A 14,734-nucleotide genomic window follows, 5' to 3' on the forward strand; every position below is an offset into this window, starting at 1 on the left:
GTTGTCCACGTATTCTAAGTCAGAGCCGTCCAGAGTAGTGATGTTGGACAGGCGGGTAGGTGCAGGTAGCGATCGGTTGAAGAGCATGCATTTAGTTTTACTTGTATTTAAGAGCAATTGGAGGCCATGGAAGTAGAGTTGTATGGCATTGAAGCTTGCCTGGAGGGTTGTTAACACAGTGTCCAAAGAAGGGCCGGAAGTATACAATATGGACCAGGCGAGGCAATCATTTGAGAAACCAAGGCTGTCGACTCTGCCGATGAGGATGTGGTGATTGACAGTCGAAAGCCTTGGCCAGATCAATGAATACGGCTGCACAGTAATGTTTCTTATCGATGGCGGTTAAGATATCGTTTAGGACCTTAAGCGTGGCTGAGGTGCACCCATGACCAGCTCTGAGACCAGATTGCATAGCAGAGAAGGTATGGTGAGATTCAAAATGGTCGGTAATCTGTTTGTTGACTTGGCTTTCAAAGACCTTAGAAAGGCATGGTAGGATAGATATACGTCTGTAGCAGTTTGGGTCAAGAGTGCCCCCCCCCCTTTGAAGAGGGGGATGACCGCAGCTGCTTTCCAATCTTTGGGAATATCAGACGACACGAAAGAGAGGTTGAACAGGCTTGTAATAGGGGTGGCAACAATTTCGGCAGATCATTTTTTTAGAAAGAAAGGGTCCAGATTGTCTAGCCCGGCTGATTTGTAGGGGTCCAGATTTTGCAGCTCTTTCAGAACATCAGCTGAATGGATTTGGGAGAAGGAGAAATGGGGAAGGCTTGGGCGAGTTGCTGTTGGGGGTGCAGTGCTGTTGACCGGGGTAGGAGTAACCAGGTGGAAAGCATGGCCAGCCGTAGAAAAATGCTTATTGAAATTCTCAATTATGGTGGATTTATCAGTGGTGACAGTGTTTCCTATCTTCAGTGCAGTGGGCAGCTGGGAGGAGGTGTTCTTATTCTCCATGGACTTTACAGTGTCCCAGAACGTTTTTGAGTTAGTGTTGCAGGAAGCAAATTTCTGCTTGGAAAATCTAGCCTTGGCTTTTGTAACTGCCTGTGTATAATGGTTTCTAGCTTCCCTGAACAGCTTGCATATCACGGGGGCTGTTCGATGCTAATGCAGAACGCCATAGGATGTTTTTGTGTTGGTTAAGGGCAGTCAGGTCTGGGGAGAACCAAGGGCTATATCTGTTCCTGGTTCTAAATTTCTTGAATGGGGCATGTTTATTTAAGATGGTTAGGAAGGCATTTAAAAAAAATATCCAGGCATCCTCTACTGATGGGATGAGATCAATATCCTTCCAGGATACCCCGGCCAGGGCGATTAGAAAGGCCTGTTCGCTGAAGTGTTTCAGGGAGCGTTTTACAGTGATGAGTGGAGGTCGTTTGACCGCTGACCCATTACGGATGCAGGCAATGAGGCAGTGATCGCTGAGATCTTGGTTGAAGACAGCAGAGGTGTATTTAGAGGGGAAGTTGGTTAGGATGATATCTATGAGGGTACCAGTGTTTAAGGCTTTGGGGAGGTACCTGGTAGGTTCATTGATAATTTGTGTTCATAAAAGTCCCATGATGGTAGTGACTGCCCATTACAGCTTATCACTTATTAACTATAAGTCATTCACATGACTTTTTATAAATATTGCAGATGTTGTGTATATTACATTTTGTTTTGTTAAATTACTTTATTTGATTCCAAGTCATCATCTCATCTCTATAGAGCTGCTGTCTATGCTGTCTGACAAAATCACTATTTTACTAGTTCTTCAAAGTAAAAAGGCTTTTATGACTGCTGAATACCAACTATCAATCACTTAGATCATGTATTTTCAGGCTCGTGAAGCAAATGCTTTATATTTCTCTCGATAGTGCGTTCTCTGTCTCAGTGTCTGCTGCGCACAAACGGACAAGTTTTTAAGCGTGTGTGCAATGGATTATGGTCATTGTAGTTTAGCACTGAAAACATGGTAATTAACTATGTAGAATATTGGCTTGTTGGAAACTTCAACTCCCTGCTCCATCGCACAGTTCAGGCTTGATCTGATTTATCTCTACAAAAACTGCACATCGATCTCACAGGAAAAAAAAGCACGAAGTGGAATTCAAATGATTGACCTGACGTCGGTCAATTATACAAAAAATATATATAAACGCAACATGCAACAATTTCAAAGATTTTACTGAGTTACAGTTCATATAAGGAAATCAGTCAGTTGAAATAGATGCATTAGGGTCTAGATTTCACATGACTGGGCCGGGTTGCAGCCCACTGGGGAGCCAGGCCCAGCCAATCAGAATGAGTTTTTCCCCAGAAAAGGTCTTTATTAAAGAAAGAAATACTCCTCAGCACTGTTTTACCAATCCTGTGACAGCTGGATAGACTGTCAGATGAGATTAAGGTTTTGATCATTCTAATTGGGCCAGAGATGGGATGGATGAGGACCCACACTGTGTGGTGGTGACCGCATGCGCAGTCAGCTGCTTGCTTGAGGGGGTATATGGCGTTTAGACAGTACAGTTCCCTCTGTGTCCACTAGATGGTATACATTTGTCTGTTCTGCAGTCAGTCACGAGGGCTGTCTGTTCCCCTGATGCTCATACAGCCATGAACCCACGCCTAATGGCCAGTACAAATGTCAGGCAAAGGCAAGGTGCACCAAACGCAATGCAAAACAATCTTATGGACAAGAAAATGTGTAGATGGTCGACACTTTAATATGGTGTATGTGTTATTTTAGTCCAGTGTGTTTCTGTTAGAACAGTGATGGGATGTACGTTAAAGTGAGACAGATTTTAGCAGTGTTACAGCACAGTGAGGATGCATTCCTGTCATCCAGGGCTGTTGGTTCAGTGTGCATAGCTCAGGAGTCTGGCTGTTTCTCTCTCCTCTCCCACCCCCTCCCCCCAACGGCCCTAATCGCTTCTGAAAGAAGTCCACAGATTGATGCTCACCAAGGCTCTGATAAAAGCAGCCATTGTCAGGCTTCACTCTAAAAGCTGGAGGAGTTTGGTTATTGAGGACTAGGCTATCAGTGCTGCCTCCCCTCTTTGTTCCCAGCCTGTCTTGTTCTTCGTAATACTGCTCAGTTGTTGTGACTTGCAGGGCAGAAGTCAAATGACGTAATAATAACGCAGTTTCTTCAATAGATGTTCAGATGACATTCTGTTTTTGAAAAAGGGAAGTGTTTCATGATGAAACTTACAATGATTGCGAAATTGCATTGGCCTAACTAGCTTAGTCCTAAATGTAGAGTTGCCCATTTAAAAAGACTATCTGGTTTCATGACAGATCCAGTACCATGTTTAGATGTTTGCCCTCTCTGTTTTTGATTTAGGATTGTATCTAAATAAAGAGGAGCAGCTTTAGTACCCTAGATACAGGCTGTAGTACAGGTCAGTATAACCTGCACACGGAGCTCAGGCGGTTGTACAGGTCAGTATAACCTGCACACGGAGCTCAGGCTGTTGTACAGGTCAGTATAACCTGCACACGGAGCTCAGGCTGTAGTACAGGTCAGTATAACCTGCACACGGAGCTCAGGCTGTAGTACAGGTCAGTATAACCTGCACACGGAGCTCAGGCTGTAGTACAGGTCAGTATAACCTGCACACGGAGCTCAGGCTGTTGTACAGGTCAGTATAACCTGCACACGGAGCTCAGGCTGTTGTACAGGTCAGTATAACCTGCACACGGAGCTCAGGCTGTTGTACAGGTCAGTATAACCTGCACACGGAGCTCAGGCTGTAGTACAGGTCAGTATAACCTGCACACGGAGCTCAGGCTGTTGTACAGGTCAGTATAACCTGCACACGGAGCTCAGGCTGTAGTACAGGTCAGTATAACCTGCACACGGAGCTCAGGCTGTAGTACAGGTCAGTATAACCTGCACACGGAGCTCAGGCTGTAGTACAGGTCAGTATAACCTGCACACGGAGCTCAGGCTGTAGTACAGGTCAGTATAACCTGCACACGGAGCTCAGGCTGTAGTACAGGTCAGTATAACCTGCACACACAGCTCAGGCTGTAGTACAGGTCAGTATAACCTGCACACAGAGCTCAGTGTTTTGATCCAGAGACAGGCTTGGTGTGTTTTTTTCACTCTGATATTAATTGTATTTTGTATGGAGGAGCAGCAGGTACAAATGAACATATTCAGCCATGCTTTGTTCACTCAGACAGACGCATATTAATATTTTTTATGTGCTCACATCTGGCTAAGCGCCATCCCCACTCATCTGACAAAGGTTTTTTTAATCCCCTGGTTTCCATTGTCTGTTTCATTCCTACCGCCATCATAGAGTTTAATCTGCACCCATAAAAATATTCTCCCCTTCATCCTCTGTAACCACAGACAAAGACTGAGAACATGACTACCTTGCCTGAGAGAACAGGCTGTGTACTCTGTTGAAAGAGTTTCATAGTGAAGAAGTGGTCCAAGACATCATGGCTCCAAAGAAATGACCTGCAGTGGTTCTATTGGTTGATATTCTCCCTAGTTATGGGACGAGATGGTGAGGAGTCAACCTTGAGGGAGGGGTTAAGGGCAGGTTGGAAGACATGACCTTAATTAAGCTCCAGAGTGAGAAAGCAGGAGTGGGGTGACTAGGGGTCCCAGCTTGGCTGAGGCTGGCACTTTTAGAAGTTCCACAATAGGTTGTTTTTCATGACGATGGGAGTAGAAGAGATTTGAAACAAAGGGCTAGAGAGAGGGCTTGTCAAAAGGAAGTAGCACACAGGAAATTACTTTGCTTTAGACTTCTTGACAGGGCCTTCAGAGCTCTTTGGACGAGAGGGACTGTAATCGTGGAAATGAGCTGCACGGTGCTCTATTCATGGTTGTATTTTTCTCTTGGTGCTTGGGTGAATGTTGATCTGAGGTTTAAAGGTGTTTTAGTGTTCCATCTTGATCAGCTAGCTGCCTCCGGCAAGGCCATGGCTTACTGCACACTGTGGGAAGATATCAATTGCATACTCCTCGCATCCTCTCTCCTTGTCCCCTTTTCAAAACTCATTGGATTAGAAAGCCAGAGGTCCCTCCCCTTTTGACTTTCTGATCCAATGGGTTTTGAGAAGGAGAAGAGGAGAGAGGACGCAAGGAGTATGCAATTGAGATGATCTCCGTGTTCCTGCTAGATAAGAGGGCATCGTGGATGACGGCCATGCAGGAGACACTATGAGGGGACAATACAACTGCAAGGGTCCAGCGAATGAGATCTTCATTGTATATCTACTAGTATAGGCTATACAATCTGCCATGCTTGCATATTAGGCTTATATTTTATCTTTGATAAAAGTGGAGAATAAACATTACTCCGAAAGTGTAGGGCGACAAGTTGTCCATAGAAATATAATTATATTCCTATGATGTACTCTCTCTCCCACATGGAATTACACCTAGCCTCCTAGCCTATGTGGGTGTATCCGAAGTCGCACTGTAGAGGTTTTATTACTAGTTATAAATGGGAGGATGTAAACTTAATGGACTAGTTAGAAATACCAAACGTTCCTTTTTATTTCCCAGTGTAAACTAGTGGTATTTTAGGCACCGCTCTCCTGAGGGTGGGGAGACGCTAGCTACTGTATTTAAGCCTCTGCTCAGTGCTGTGGGGTTTTCTCCTCCCTTTCTCTTACTCATGCCTCCTCTCCACCTCTCCCCTCCACCTCCACCCTCACTATAACAAGCCCAGCACTGCAGTCGCCGCTCCTTTAACAAGGTGGCACTGTTGTTGAGCTGCTGGGCTAGAGACGGCACAGCCTCAAAGGACGGGAGGCTTTGACAGAGATGACTGTGAGCTGCCGTTGCCCCTGTAGACACAGGAGATAGGATCCATTGGCTTCTTCTCACTGCTACCACTGCTACCGTTAGTGTCATAAGCCGGTGTAGCCTGCGCTGCTGTTGCTGCCTGTACCACTCCACCGCTGTCGCTGCTGCTCTCCCTGCCTCTGATCCTTGTGGGCAGAGTGGGATGGAAGCCCTCGCTGGAAGCCTGTTCATGGAAATGCTCTTTGCCGTTGTTTGCGCTGTAGCTCCGTGCTGGTGACAACATGCCGTTAAAATGGAAAAGCGGTTCTCCTGTCAGCTGGAAATTCCCAGTGCAGGTTCTTAAGACATCCAGGTCCTCACCGCTCTCTCCTGCCTATATGTGAGTAAGGAACAAATTCCATTCATAGCATGCCGTGGCGGTGTATTTTCAGTTTTAGATTTTGTTCAGTTGTGGTGTATTATTTTGGGGTATGGGGAGTCCCCCTCTCTCATTGCAGCCTAATTGGGCAGAATATGATGGGAGCTTTGTTGTGTGTCGATTTAATACCCTCCTTTGTGCCGTGTGTGATGACTGGCCAGCTACCGGAGCGCTTTCCTCTAGATCAGTGTGATGACTGGCCAGTTACCGGAATGCTGTCCTCTAGAGCGGTGTGATGACTGGCCAGCTAGCGGAATGCTGTCCTCTAGAGCAGTGGGATGACTGGCCAGCTAGCGGAATGCTGTCCTCTAGATCAGTGTGATGACTGGCCAGTTACCGGAATGCTGTCCTCTAGAGCGGTGTGATGACTGGCCAGCTACCGGAGCGCTTTCCTCTAGATCAGTGTGATGACTGGCCAGTTACCGGAATGCTGTCCTCTAGAGCGGTGTGATGACTGGCCAGCTAGCGGAATGCTGTCCTCTAGAGCGGTGTGCTGACTGTCCAGCTAGCGGAATGCTGTCCTCTAGAGCGGTGTGCTGACTGTCCAGCTAGCGGAATGCTGTCCTCTAGAGCGGTGTGCTGACTGTCCAGCTAGCGGAATGCTGTCCTCTAGAGCGGTGTGCTGACTGTCCAGCTAGCGGAATGCTGTCCTCTAGAGCGGTGTGCTGACTGGCCAGCTAGCGGAATGCTGTCCTCTAGAGCAGTGGGATGACTGGCCAGCTAGCGGAATGCTGTCCTCTAGAGCGGTGTGCTGACTGGCCAGCTAGCGGAATGCTGTCCTCTAGAGCAGTGGGATGACTGGCCAGCTAGCGGAATGCTGTCCTCTAGAGCGGTGTGCTGACTGGCCAGCTAGCGGAATGCTGTCCTCTAGAGCGGTGTGCTGACTGTCCAGCTAGCGGAATGCTGTCCTCTAGAGCGGTGTGATGACTGGCCAGCTAGCGGAATGCTGTCCTCTAGAGCGGTGTGCTGACTATCCAGCTAGCGGAATGCTGTCCTCTAGAGCGGTGTGCTTACTGGCCAGCTAGCGGAATGCTGTCCTCTAGAGCGGTGTGCTGACTGTCCAGCTAGCGGAATGCTGTCCTCTAGAGCGGTGTGCTGACTGTCCAGCTAGCGGAATGCTGTCCTCTAGAGCGGTGTGCTGACTGTCCAGCTAGCGGAATGCTGTCCTCTAGAGCGGTGTGCTGACTGTCCAGCTAGCGGAATGCTGTCCTCTAGAGCGGTGTGCTGACTGGCCAGCTAGCGGAATGCTGTCCTCTAGAGCAGTGGGATGACTGGCCAGCTAGCGGAATGCTGTCCTCTAGAGCGGTGTGCTGACTGTCCAGCTAGCGGAATGCTGTCCTCTAGAGCGGTGTGATGACTGGCCAGCTAGCGGAATGCTGTCCTCTAGAGCGGTGTGCTGACTATCCAGCTAGCGGAATGCTGTCCTCTAGAGCGGTGTGCTGACTGGCCAGCTAGCGGAATGCTGTCCTCTAGAGCGGTGTGCTGACTGGCCAGCTAGCGGAATGCTGTCCTCTAGAGCGGTGTGCTGACTGTCCAGCTAGCGGAATGCTGTCCTCTAGAGCGGTGTGATGACTGGCCAGCTAGCGGAATGCTGTCCTCTAGAGCGGTGTGCTGACTATCCAGCTAGCGGAATGCTGTCCTCTAGAGCGGTGTGCTGACTGGCCAGCTAGCGGTGTGCTGACTGTCCAGCTAGCGGAATGCTGTCCTCTAGAGCGGTGTGCTGACTGGCCAGCTAGCGGAATGCTGTCCTCTAGAGCGGTGTGATGACTGGCCAGCTAGCGGAATGCTGTCCTCTAGAGCGGTGTGCTGACTGGCCAGCTAGCGGAATGCTGTCCTCTAGAGCGGTGTGCTGACTGTCCAGCTAGCGGAACGCTGTCCTCTGGAGCAGTATGGCTTATTATCCATGGCCAGTGGCCCATTTTAAATTTTTTGGGGCCAGGACCACATCCACTGCCCCTCTCAGCCCTCCCTGGGGCTGTGTTTTTCCGCCTGCAAGGATTGTCGGCCGCCACAGCAAGCTTGGGAGGAGGAGCCTGCCTTCCTTTGTCAGGGCATCAGGCTTGCCCTGGTTTAGGAGCTATTGTCTGATGCTGTGGAGGGGGGAAGGGCAGAATATGGAGGGTCCCTCCAGGCTCTCCTCCCTCCATTTCCTCCTTTCTGGGGAGAAGTCCCATATCAGTCCCATATCATGGCCAGTCACCCTGCTAGGCTAGCTCTAGGTAAATGGCAGGGATCAGAGTATCTTTCCTAACCAGTGTACAGTAGTAAAACACCTGTTTTAATCTGTTTTGGAAGACTGTGTACAGTAACCAAGCTTAATCTGCCTTGGAGGATAGTGTACAGTAACCAAGTTTAGTTTGGGTTGGAGGACAGTGTACAGTAACCAGGCTTAATCTGCCTTGGAGGATAGTATACCGTAGTAACCTGGCTTGGAGGATAGTATACAGTAGTAACCTGGCTTAATCTGCCTTGGTGGAAAGTATACCGTAGTAACCTGGCTTGGAGGATAGTATACCGTAGTAACCTGGCTTAATCTTCCTTGAAGGATAGTATACAGTAGTAACCTGGCTTAATCTGCCTTGGAGGATAGTATACCATAGTAACCTGGCTTGGAGGATAGTATACAGTAGTAACCTGGCTTAATCTGCCTTGAAGGATAGTATACAGTAGTAACCTGGCTTAATCTGCCTTGGAGGATAGTATACCGTAGTAACCTGGCTTGGAGGATAGTATACCGTAGTAACCTGGTTTGGAGGATAGTATACAGTAGTAACCTGGCGTAATCTGCCTTGGAGGATAGTATACCGTAGTAACCTGGCTTGGAGGATAGTATACAGTAGTAACCTGGCTTAATCTGCCTTGGAGGATAGTATACCGTAGTAACCTGGTTTGGAGGATAGTATACAGTAGTAACCTGGCGTAATCTGCCTTGGAGGATAGTATACAGTAGTAACCTGGCTTAATCTGCCTTGGAGGATAGTATACCGTAGTAACCTGGCTTGGAGGATAGTATACAGTAGTAATCCGGCTTAATCTGCCGTGGAGGATAGTATACAGTAGTAACCTGGCATAATCTGCCTTGGAGGATAGTATGCAGTAGTAACCTGGCTTAATCTGCCTTGAAGGATAGTATACCATAGTAACCTGGCTTGGAGGATAGTATACAGTAGTAACCTGGCGTAATCTGCCTTGGAGGATAGTATACCGTAGTAACCTGGCTTAATCTGCCTTGAAGGATAGTATACAGTAGTAACCTGGCTTAATCTGCCTTGAAGGATAGTATACAGTAGTAACCAGGCGTAATCTGCCTTGGAGGATAGTATACCGTAGTAACCTGGCTTGGAGGATAGTATACAGTAGTAACCTGGCTTAATCTGCCTTGAAGGATAGTATACAGTAGTAACCAGGCGTAATCTGCCTTGGAGGATAGTATGCAGTAGTAACCTGGCTTAATCTGCCTTGAAGGATAGTATACCATAGTAACCTGGCTTGGAGGATAGTATACAGTAGTAACCTGGCGTAATCTGCCTTGGAGGATAGTATACCGTAGTAACCTGGCTTAATCTGCCTTGAAGGATAGTATACAGTAGTAACCTGGCTTAATCTGCCTTGAAGGATAGTATACAGTAGTAACCAGGCGTAATCTGCCTTGGAGGATAGTATACCGTAGTAACCTGGCTTGGAGGATAGTATACAGTAGTAACCTGGCTTAATCTGCCTTGAAGGATAGTATACCATAGTAACCTGGTTTGGAGGATAGTATACAGTAGTAACCTGGCTTAATCTGCCTTGAAGGATAGTATACCGTAGTAACCTGGCTTAATCTGCCATGGAGGATAGTATACCGTAGTAACCTGGTTTGGAGGATAGTATACCGTAGTAACCTGGCTTAATCTGCCTTGGAGGATAGTATACCGTAGTAACCTGGCTTAATCTGCCGTGGAGGATAGTATACCGTAGGAACCTGGTTTGGAGGATAGTATACCGTAGTAACCTAGCTTAATCTGCCTTGGAGGATAGTATACCGTAGTAACCTGGCTTAATCTGCCTTGGAGGATAGTATACTGTAGTAACCTGGCTTAATCTGCCGTGGAGGATAGTGTACAGTAACTTGTTTTAATCTGGTTTGAAGGATAGTGTACAGTAACCTGTCCTAATCTGGTTTGGAGGACAGTGTACAGTAACCTTGCTTTACTCTAATTTGGAGGATAGTGTACAGTAACCTGTCTTAATCTGGTTTGGAGGACAGTGTACGTTATTCTGTCTTGGAGGACTGGCATCCTCAGGAGCAGAGACGGTATCAGTGCTGTCAATCCTGGCAAGTGAAAATGAACGGAGGTACATTGCTTCTTAGTTAAAGCTAGATTGAAAGGCTCATGGTCAGTTGATGAATGTGTGTTTGATTTTTGGCTTACTAGTGGAATTTCAGGCTCTGTTTGCTAGTTCTTTATTGCAAGATGAATGAGATGGTCTCGATATATGCTTTACCATACAGTAGATGCGTCATTTACATTAGAGATCGCATGCGGTTACATTCGGCTTGTTGATATAAAAATGTCTACATTTTACCTTGCTTTTCTATAACCTTTCTATGCCTCCTGAGTGGATGCAAATACTGTAAGTTTGTTTACATTGCGGTCGTCCATGCCCTATTTAAGTGAACTCCCTAATGCCTTGCAGGCGCAAAGAATGTTTGATTTTTTCCCAACCACCAAATTATATTTACATGGTAAAGCACCAAGAATATGCCTTCAGTGTTCAGGGTTTGAGGTAGATGGAATGGAATGGCAGGTAAATCTCTAAAAGAAGGGGTTGAGTCTTAATGTGCACTAGTTTACATACGGACTCGCATCAAGTCTCTGCCTGTAATGTTTTGGCTGTAATGTTTTTGGCTCATTTCCCAAAACCAGAATGACATCATGGAAAAAATGACTTTACAATCACAGTACATTTCTAAATGTAATTCAAATGGAACATTTGTGCATAATTGTATATCGAAACATTTTAATTTATTTTTGTATCCTAAATTGAATTGACATGGACTTGACCCCAGTCCTGGAGCCACCAATTCTCACATGGTAGACTTAGTTTAAAGATGATTCATATGGATTGAGAAACTAACATACCCCAGTCCTGGAGCCACCAATTCTCACATGGGAGACTTAGTTTAAAGATGATTCATATGGATTGAGAAACTAACATACAGACTCCAACCACTATACTGGGGCTATAGACCTACATATTTTACCATTGAATATAGCGCCTTGTCTCTAACGTTAGGACAGTCAAATAGCTTTTTCTCTTATAAAAATGGCTATCAAAAAGACTAACCTTTTAATACTGAGGCATATGCCCTCCCTAGCCCGGCCCAGTTGCTGTTTTTCCTTCTGATTCTAGGTTTCTCTATACAGCCTGCGGTAAGGATGGGAATAGGCTCTGTGTGCGTAGCTTCTCTCCTTTCACTAGATATGGCCGTTTTCAACATGGAGACTGAGTAGCATATGGGGATGCCTCTTTAACATCTACCACAGGGATAGGGTGGAACTTTAGTTTTAATGTCACGGGCAAAAGTACAGTGGAATAAATACATTTCTAATAAGAGCTAACATCTGCATTGCTTGCTGTTTGGGGTTTTAGACTTGGTTTCTGTATAGCACTCTGACATCTGCTGATGTAAAAAGGGCTTTATAATACATTTCATTGATTCATAACCTCAACAATTCAGTAATCAATATTAATGCAGTACTAAAAATAAAGTGAGGTAAAACAAAAACACAGGAGAAATAGAAATAAGAACACGAGGTAAATAAGCTATACACAGGGCCAGTTCCAGGGTCAGTAAGCTATACACAGGGCCAGTTCCAGGGTCAGTAAGCTATACACAGGGCCAGTTCCAGGGTCAGTAAGCTATACACAGGGCCAGTTCCAGGGTCAGTAAGCTATACACAGGGCCAGTTCCAGGGTCAGTAAGCTATACACAGGGCCAGTTCCAGGGTCAGTAAGCTATACACAGGGCCAGTTCCAGGGTCAGTAAGCTATACACAGGGCCAGTTCCAGGGTCAGTAAGCTATACACAGGGCCAGTTCCAGGGTCAGTAAGCTATACACAGGGCCAGTTCCAGGGTCAGTAAGCTATACACAGGGCCAGTTCCAGGGTCAGTAAGCTATACACAGGGCCAGTTCCAGGGTCAGTAAGCTATACACAGGGTCAGTTCCACGGTCAGTAAGCTATGCACAGGGTCAGTTCCACGGTCAGTAAGCTATACACAGGGCCAGTTCCAGGGTCAGTAGCTGTATACAGGGTCAGTTCCAATACTATATTTACAATGTGCATGGATACTGGAGTGATGGAGGTAGATGGGTATAGGGGTAAGGTGACTAGACATTAGGATATATGATGAACAGAGTAGCAGCTTCGTAAATTTAAGATTATATGTGAGTGTGTGTAGAGTGAGTATAAAATGTGTGTGTGAGCAAGTGAAGTGTGTGTGTGTTGGAGTGTCAGTGTGCGTGAGTCAAATCTAATTTTATTGGTCACCTACACATGGTTAGAAGATGTTATTGCGAGTGTAGTGAAATGCTTGTGCTTCTAGATCTGACAGTGCAGCAATATCTAACAGGTCATATCTAACAAATTCCACAACAAAACCTAATACACACAGTCTAGTAAAGTAATGGGATGAGAATATATAAGTATAAAATATATAGATGAGCAGTGACAGAGTGGCTAAGATGCAATAGATAGAATAGATAGTGTATTATACAGTATATACATATGAGATAAGTAATGCTAGATATGTAAACATTCTTAAGTGTGTAGAATCCTGTGTGTGTGCATAGAGACAGTGCAAAAATAAAACTAGATAGATAGTCCGTATATAACTAGACTCAGTCCGTATAGCCATTTTGTTAGCTATTTAGCAGTCTTATGGCTTTGGGATAGAAGCTGTTCGGGATGTCTCGTTTTAGACTTTATGCACTGGTGCCACTTGCTTTGCTGAAGCAGAGAGAACAGTCTATGGCTTGGGTGGTTGGAGTCTTTAACAATTTTCCGGGGCTTCGTTTCACACACTGATTATAAAGGTCCTGGATGGCAGAAAGCTCTGCCACAGTGATCTACTGGGCTGTCCTCACCACCCTCTGTAGTGCCATGCAATTGAGGGTGGTGATGTTGCCATACCAAGCAGTGATGCAGCAGGTTAAAAGAGTGCAGCCAAACATTTTTTCAACCTCCTGAGGGGGAAGATGCGCTGTTCGTGCCTTTTCCACGACGGTGTGTAGACCATTTTAAGTCCTTAGTGATTTGGACCCCAAGGAACTTGAAGATCTCGACCCGCTCCACTGCAGCCCAGCTGATGTGGATGGGGGCGTGTTCCTGTAGTCCACAGAAGAAGAGCTGGTGTGTGTGTTAATGTGTGTTAGCTGGAGATTATTATAGAGAGGGGTCTGTGTGTTTGCCTTCAGTGATTCCACTCGTGTCTAAATATAGCCTCTGCCCGTGGTGCAGATTTCACGCTCAGAAGGAATGGCAAAGGTGCATTGCCCAGAAGACCCATGGAAGTTCACTGGGAATTTCAGGTGTTTATCCTTGCCACTATGCACAGTCCTTTACAGTTAATTTCATCCTTGCGTCAAGGACACTGATAAAATCAGAAATTATATTCAGCGGTTTGTGCTATTTTAACATTCATAAACATTTTCCCATCTGTCTTCCTCAACCAATGTCCATAAGATTGTTTGACCTTATGTTCACCAGTGAAAGACCAGGCCATAGGACAAATTAGTTTAGGCTGTACGATCTGATCTTCAAATGACATCATATTAATGAAACATTAGGCCTACGGTGATCAACAAGAAATGAAGTGGATTATTTTTCTATGGCGGCGTAAGGAGAACCAACACCCTTATGTCCTGATTTTCCTGGCATCCGAGGGAAAACAATTCACTTAAGTGAAAAAAAAGAAACATGTAATAAACTGTCTGGAAAGCATATTGTGCAGTAAGACTTTGCATTTGGCGGCAGAATCAGCTCAGGTAAACACTGATCTCTACTCCCTGAGGAATGTAGCTGGCTGGCCCTAACCCACCATGGCTGCTCCGTATCTCTATTTTCGGTTCTCTGTCCACTGCTCCCAGTTCCCTTGACACCACTGTTTTACCTTGTTACAATGAGGCTGGACACTACAGTCCAATTTGACACTGCTGTTTTATCTTGTTACAATGAGGCTGGACACTACAGTCCAATTTGACACTGCTGTTTTATCTTGTTACAATGAGGCTGGACACTACAGTCCAATTTGACACTGCTGTTTTACCTTGTTACAATGAGGCTGGACACTACAGTCCAATTTGACACTGCTGTTTTACCTTGTTACAATGAGGCTGGACACTACAGTCCAATTTGACACCACTGTTTTATCTTGTTACAATGAGGCTGGACACTACAGTCCAATCCTGGCTTGGCAACCAGAAAAGTGGAGTTTCCAACATAGTGGCCCATACCATAGCAGGGGGGGTTGTAGACTAGATGAACTGTAACTAACCACACATTCATTTTAG

At 46.0% G+C, this 14,734-nt stretch overlaps 1 protein-coding gene across 7 annotated transcripts in view; it reads left to right on the forward strand.

Annotated features, from left to right (window-relative positions):
* Positions 1-14,734, forward strand: part of LOC109873992 (kelch-like protein 13) — an 84,381-nt gene that overhangs the window by 14,612 nt on the left and 55,035 nt on the right. The window contains exon 1 of one of the 7 annotated variants that reach the window (XM_031809234.1): positions 5,571-6,137. The exons of 5 other annotated variants lie outside the window; for them this stretch is intronic. In XM_031809234.1, the coding sequence (XP_031665094.1) occupies positions 6,040-6,137 (98 nt within the window). In that variant the 5' untranslated portion in view covers positions 5,571-6,039. Of the gene's footprint in view, positions 1-5,570; positions 6,138-14,734 lie in introns of those variants that run through there. One more of the 7 variants, XM_031809231.1, reaches the window with a different exon arrangement.

This window comes from Oncorhynchus kisutch, linkage group LG29, assembly GCF_002021735.2.
Source record: "Oncorhynchus kisutch isolate 150728-3 linkage group LG29, Okis_V2, whole genome shotgun sequence".
Lineage (NCBI taxonomy): Eukaryota > Metazoa > Chordata > Actinopteri > Salmoniformes > Salmonidae > Oncorhynchus > Oncorhynchus kisutch.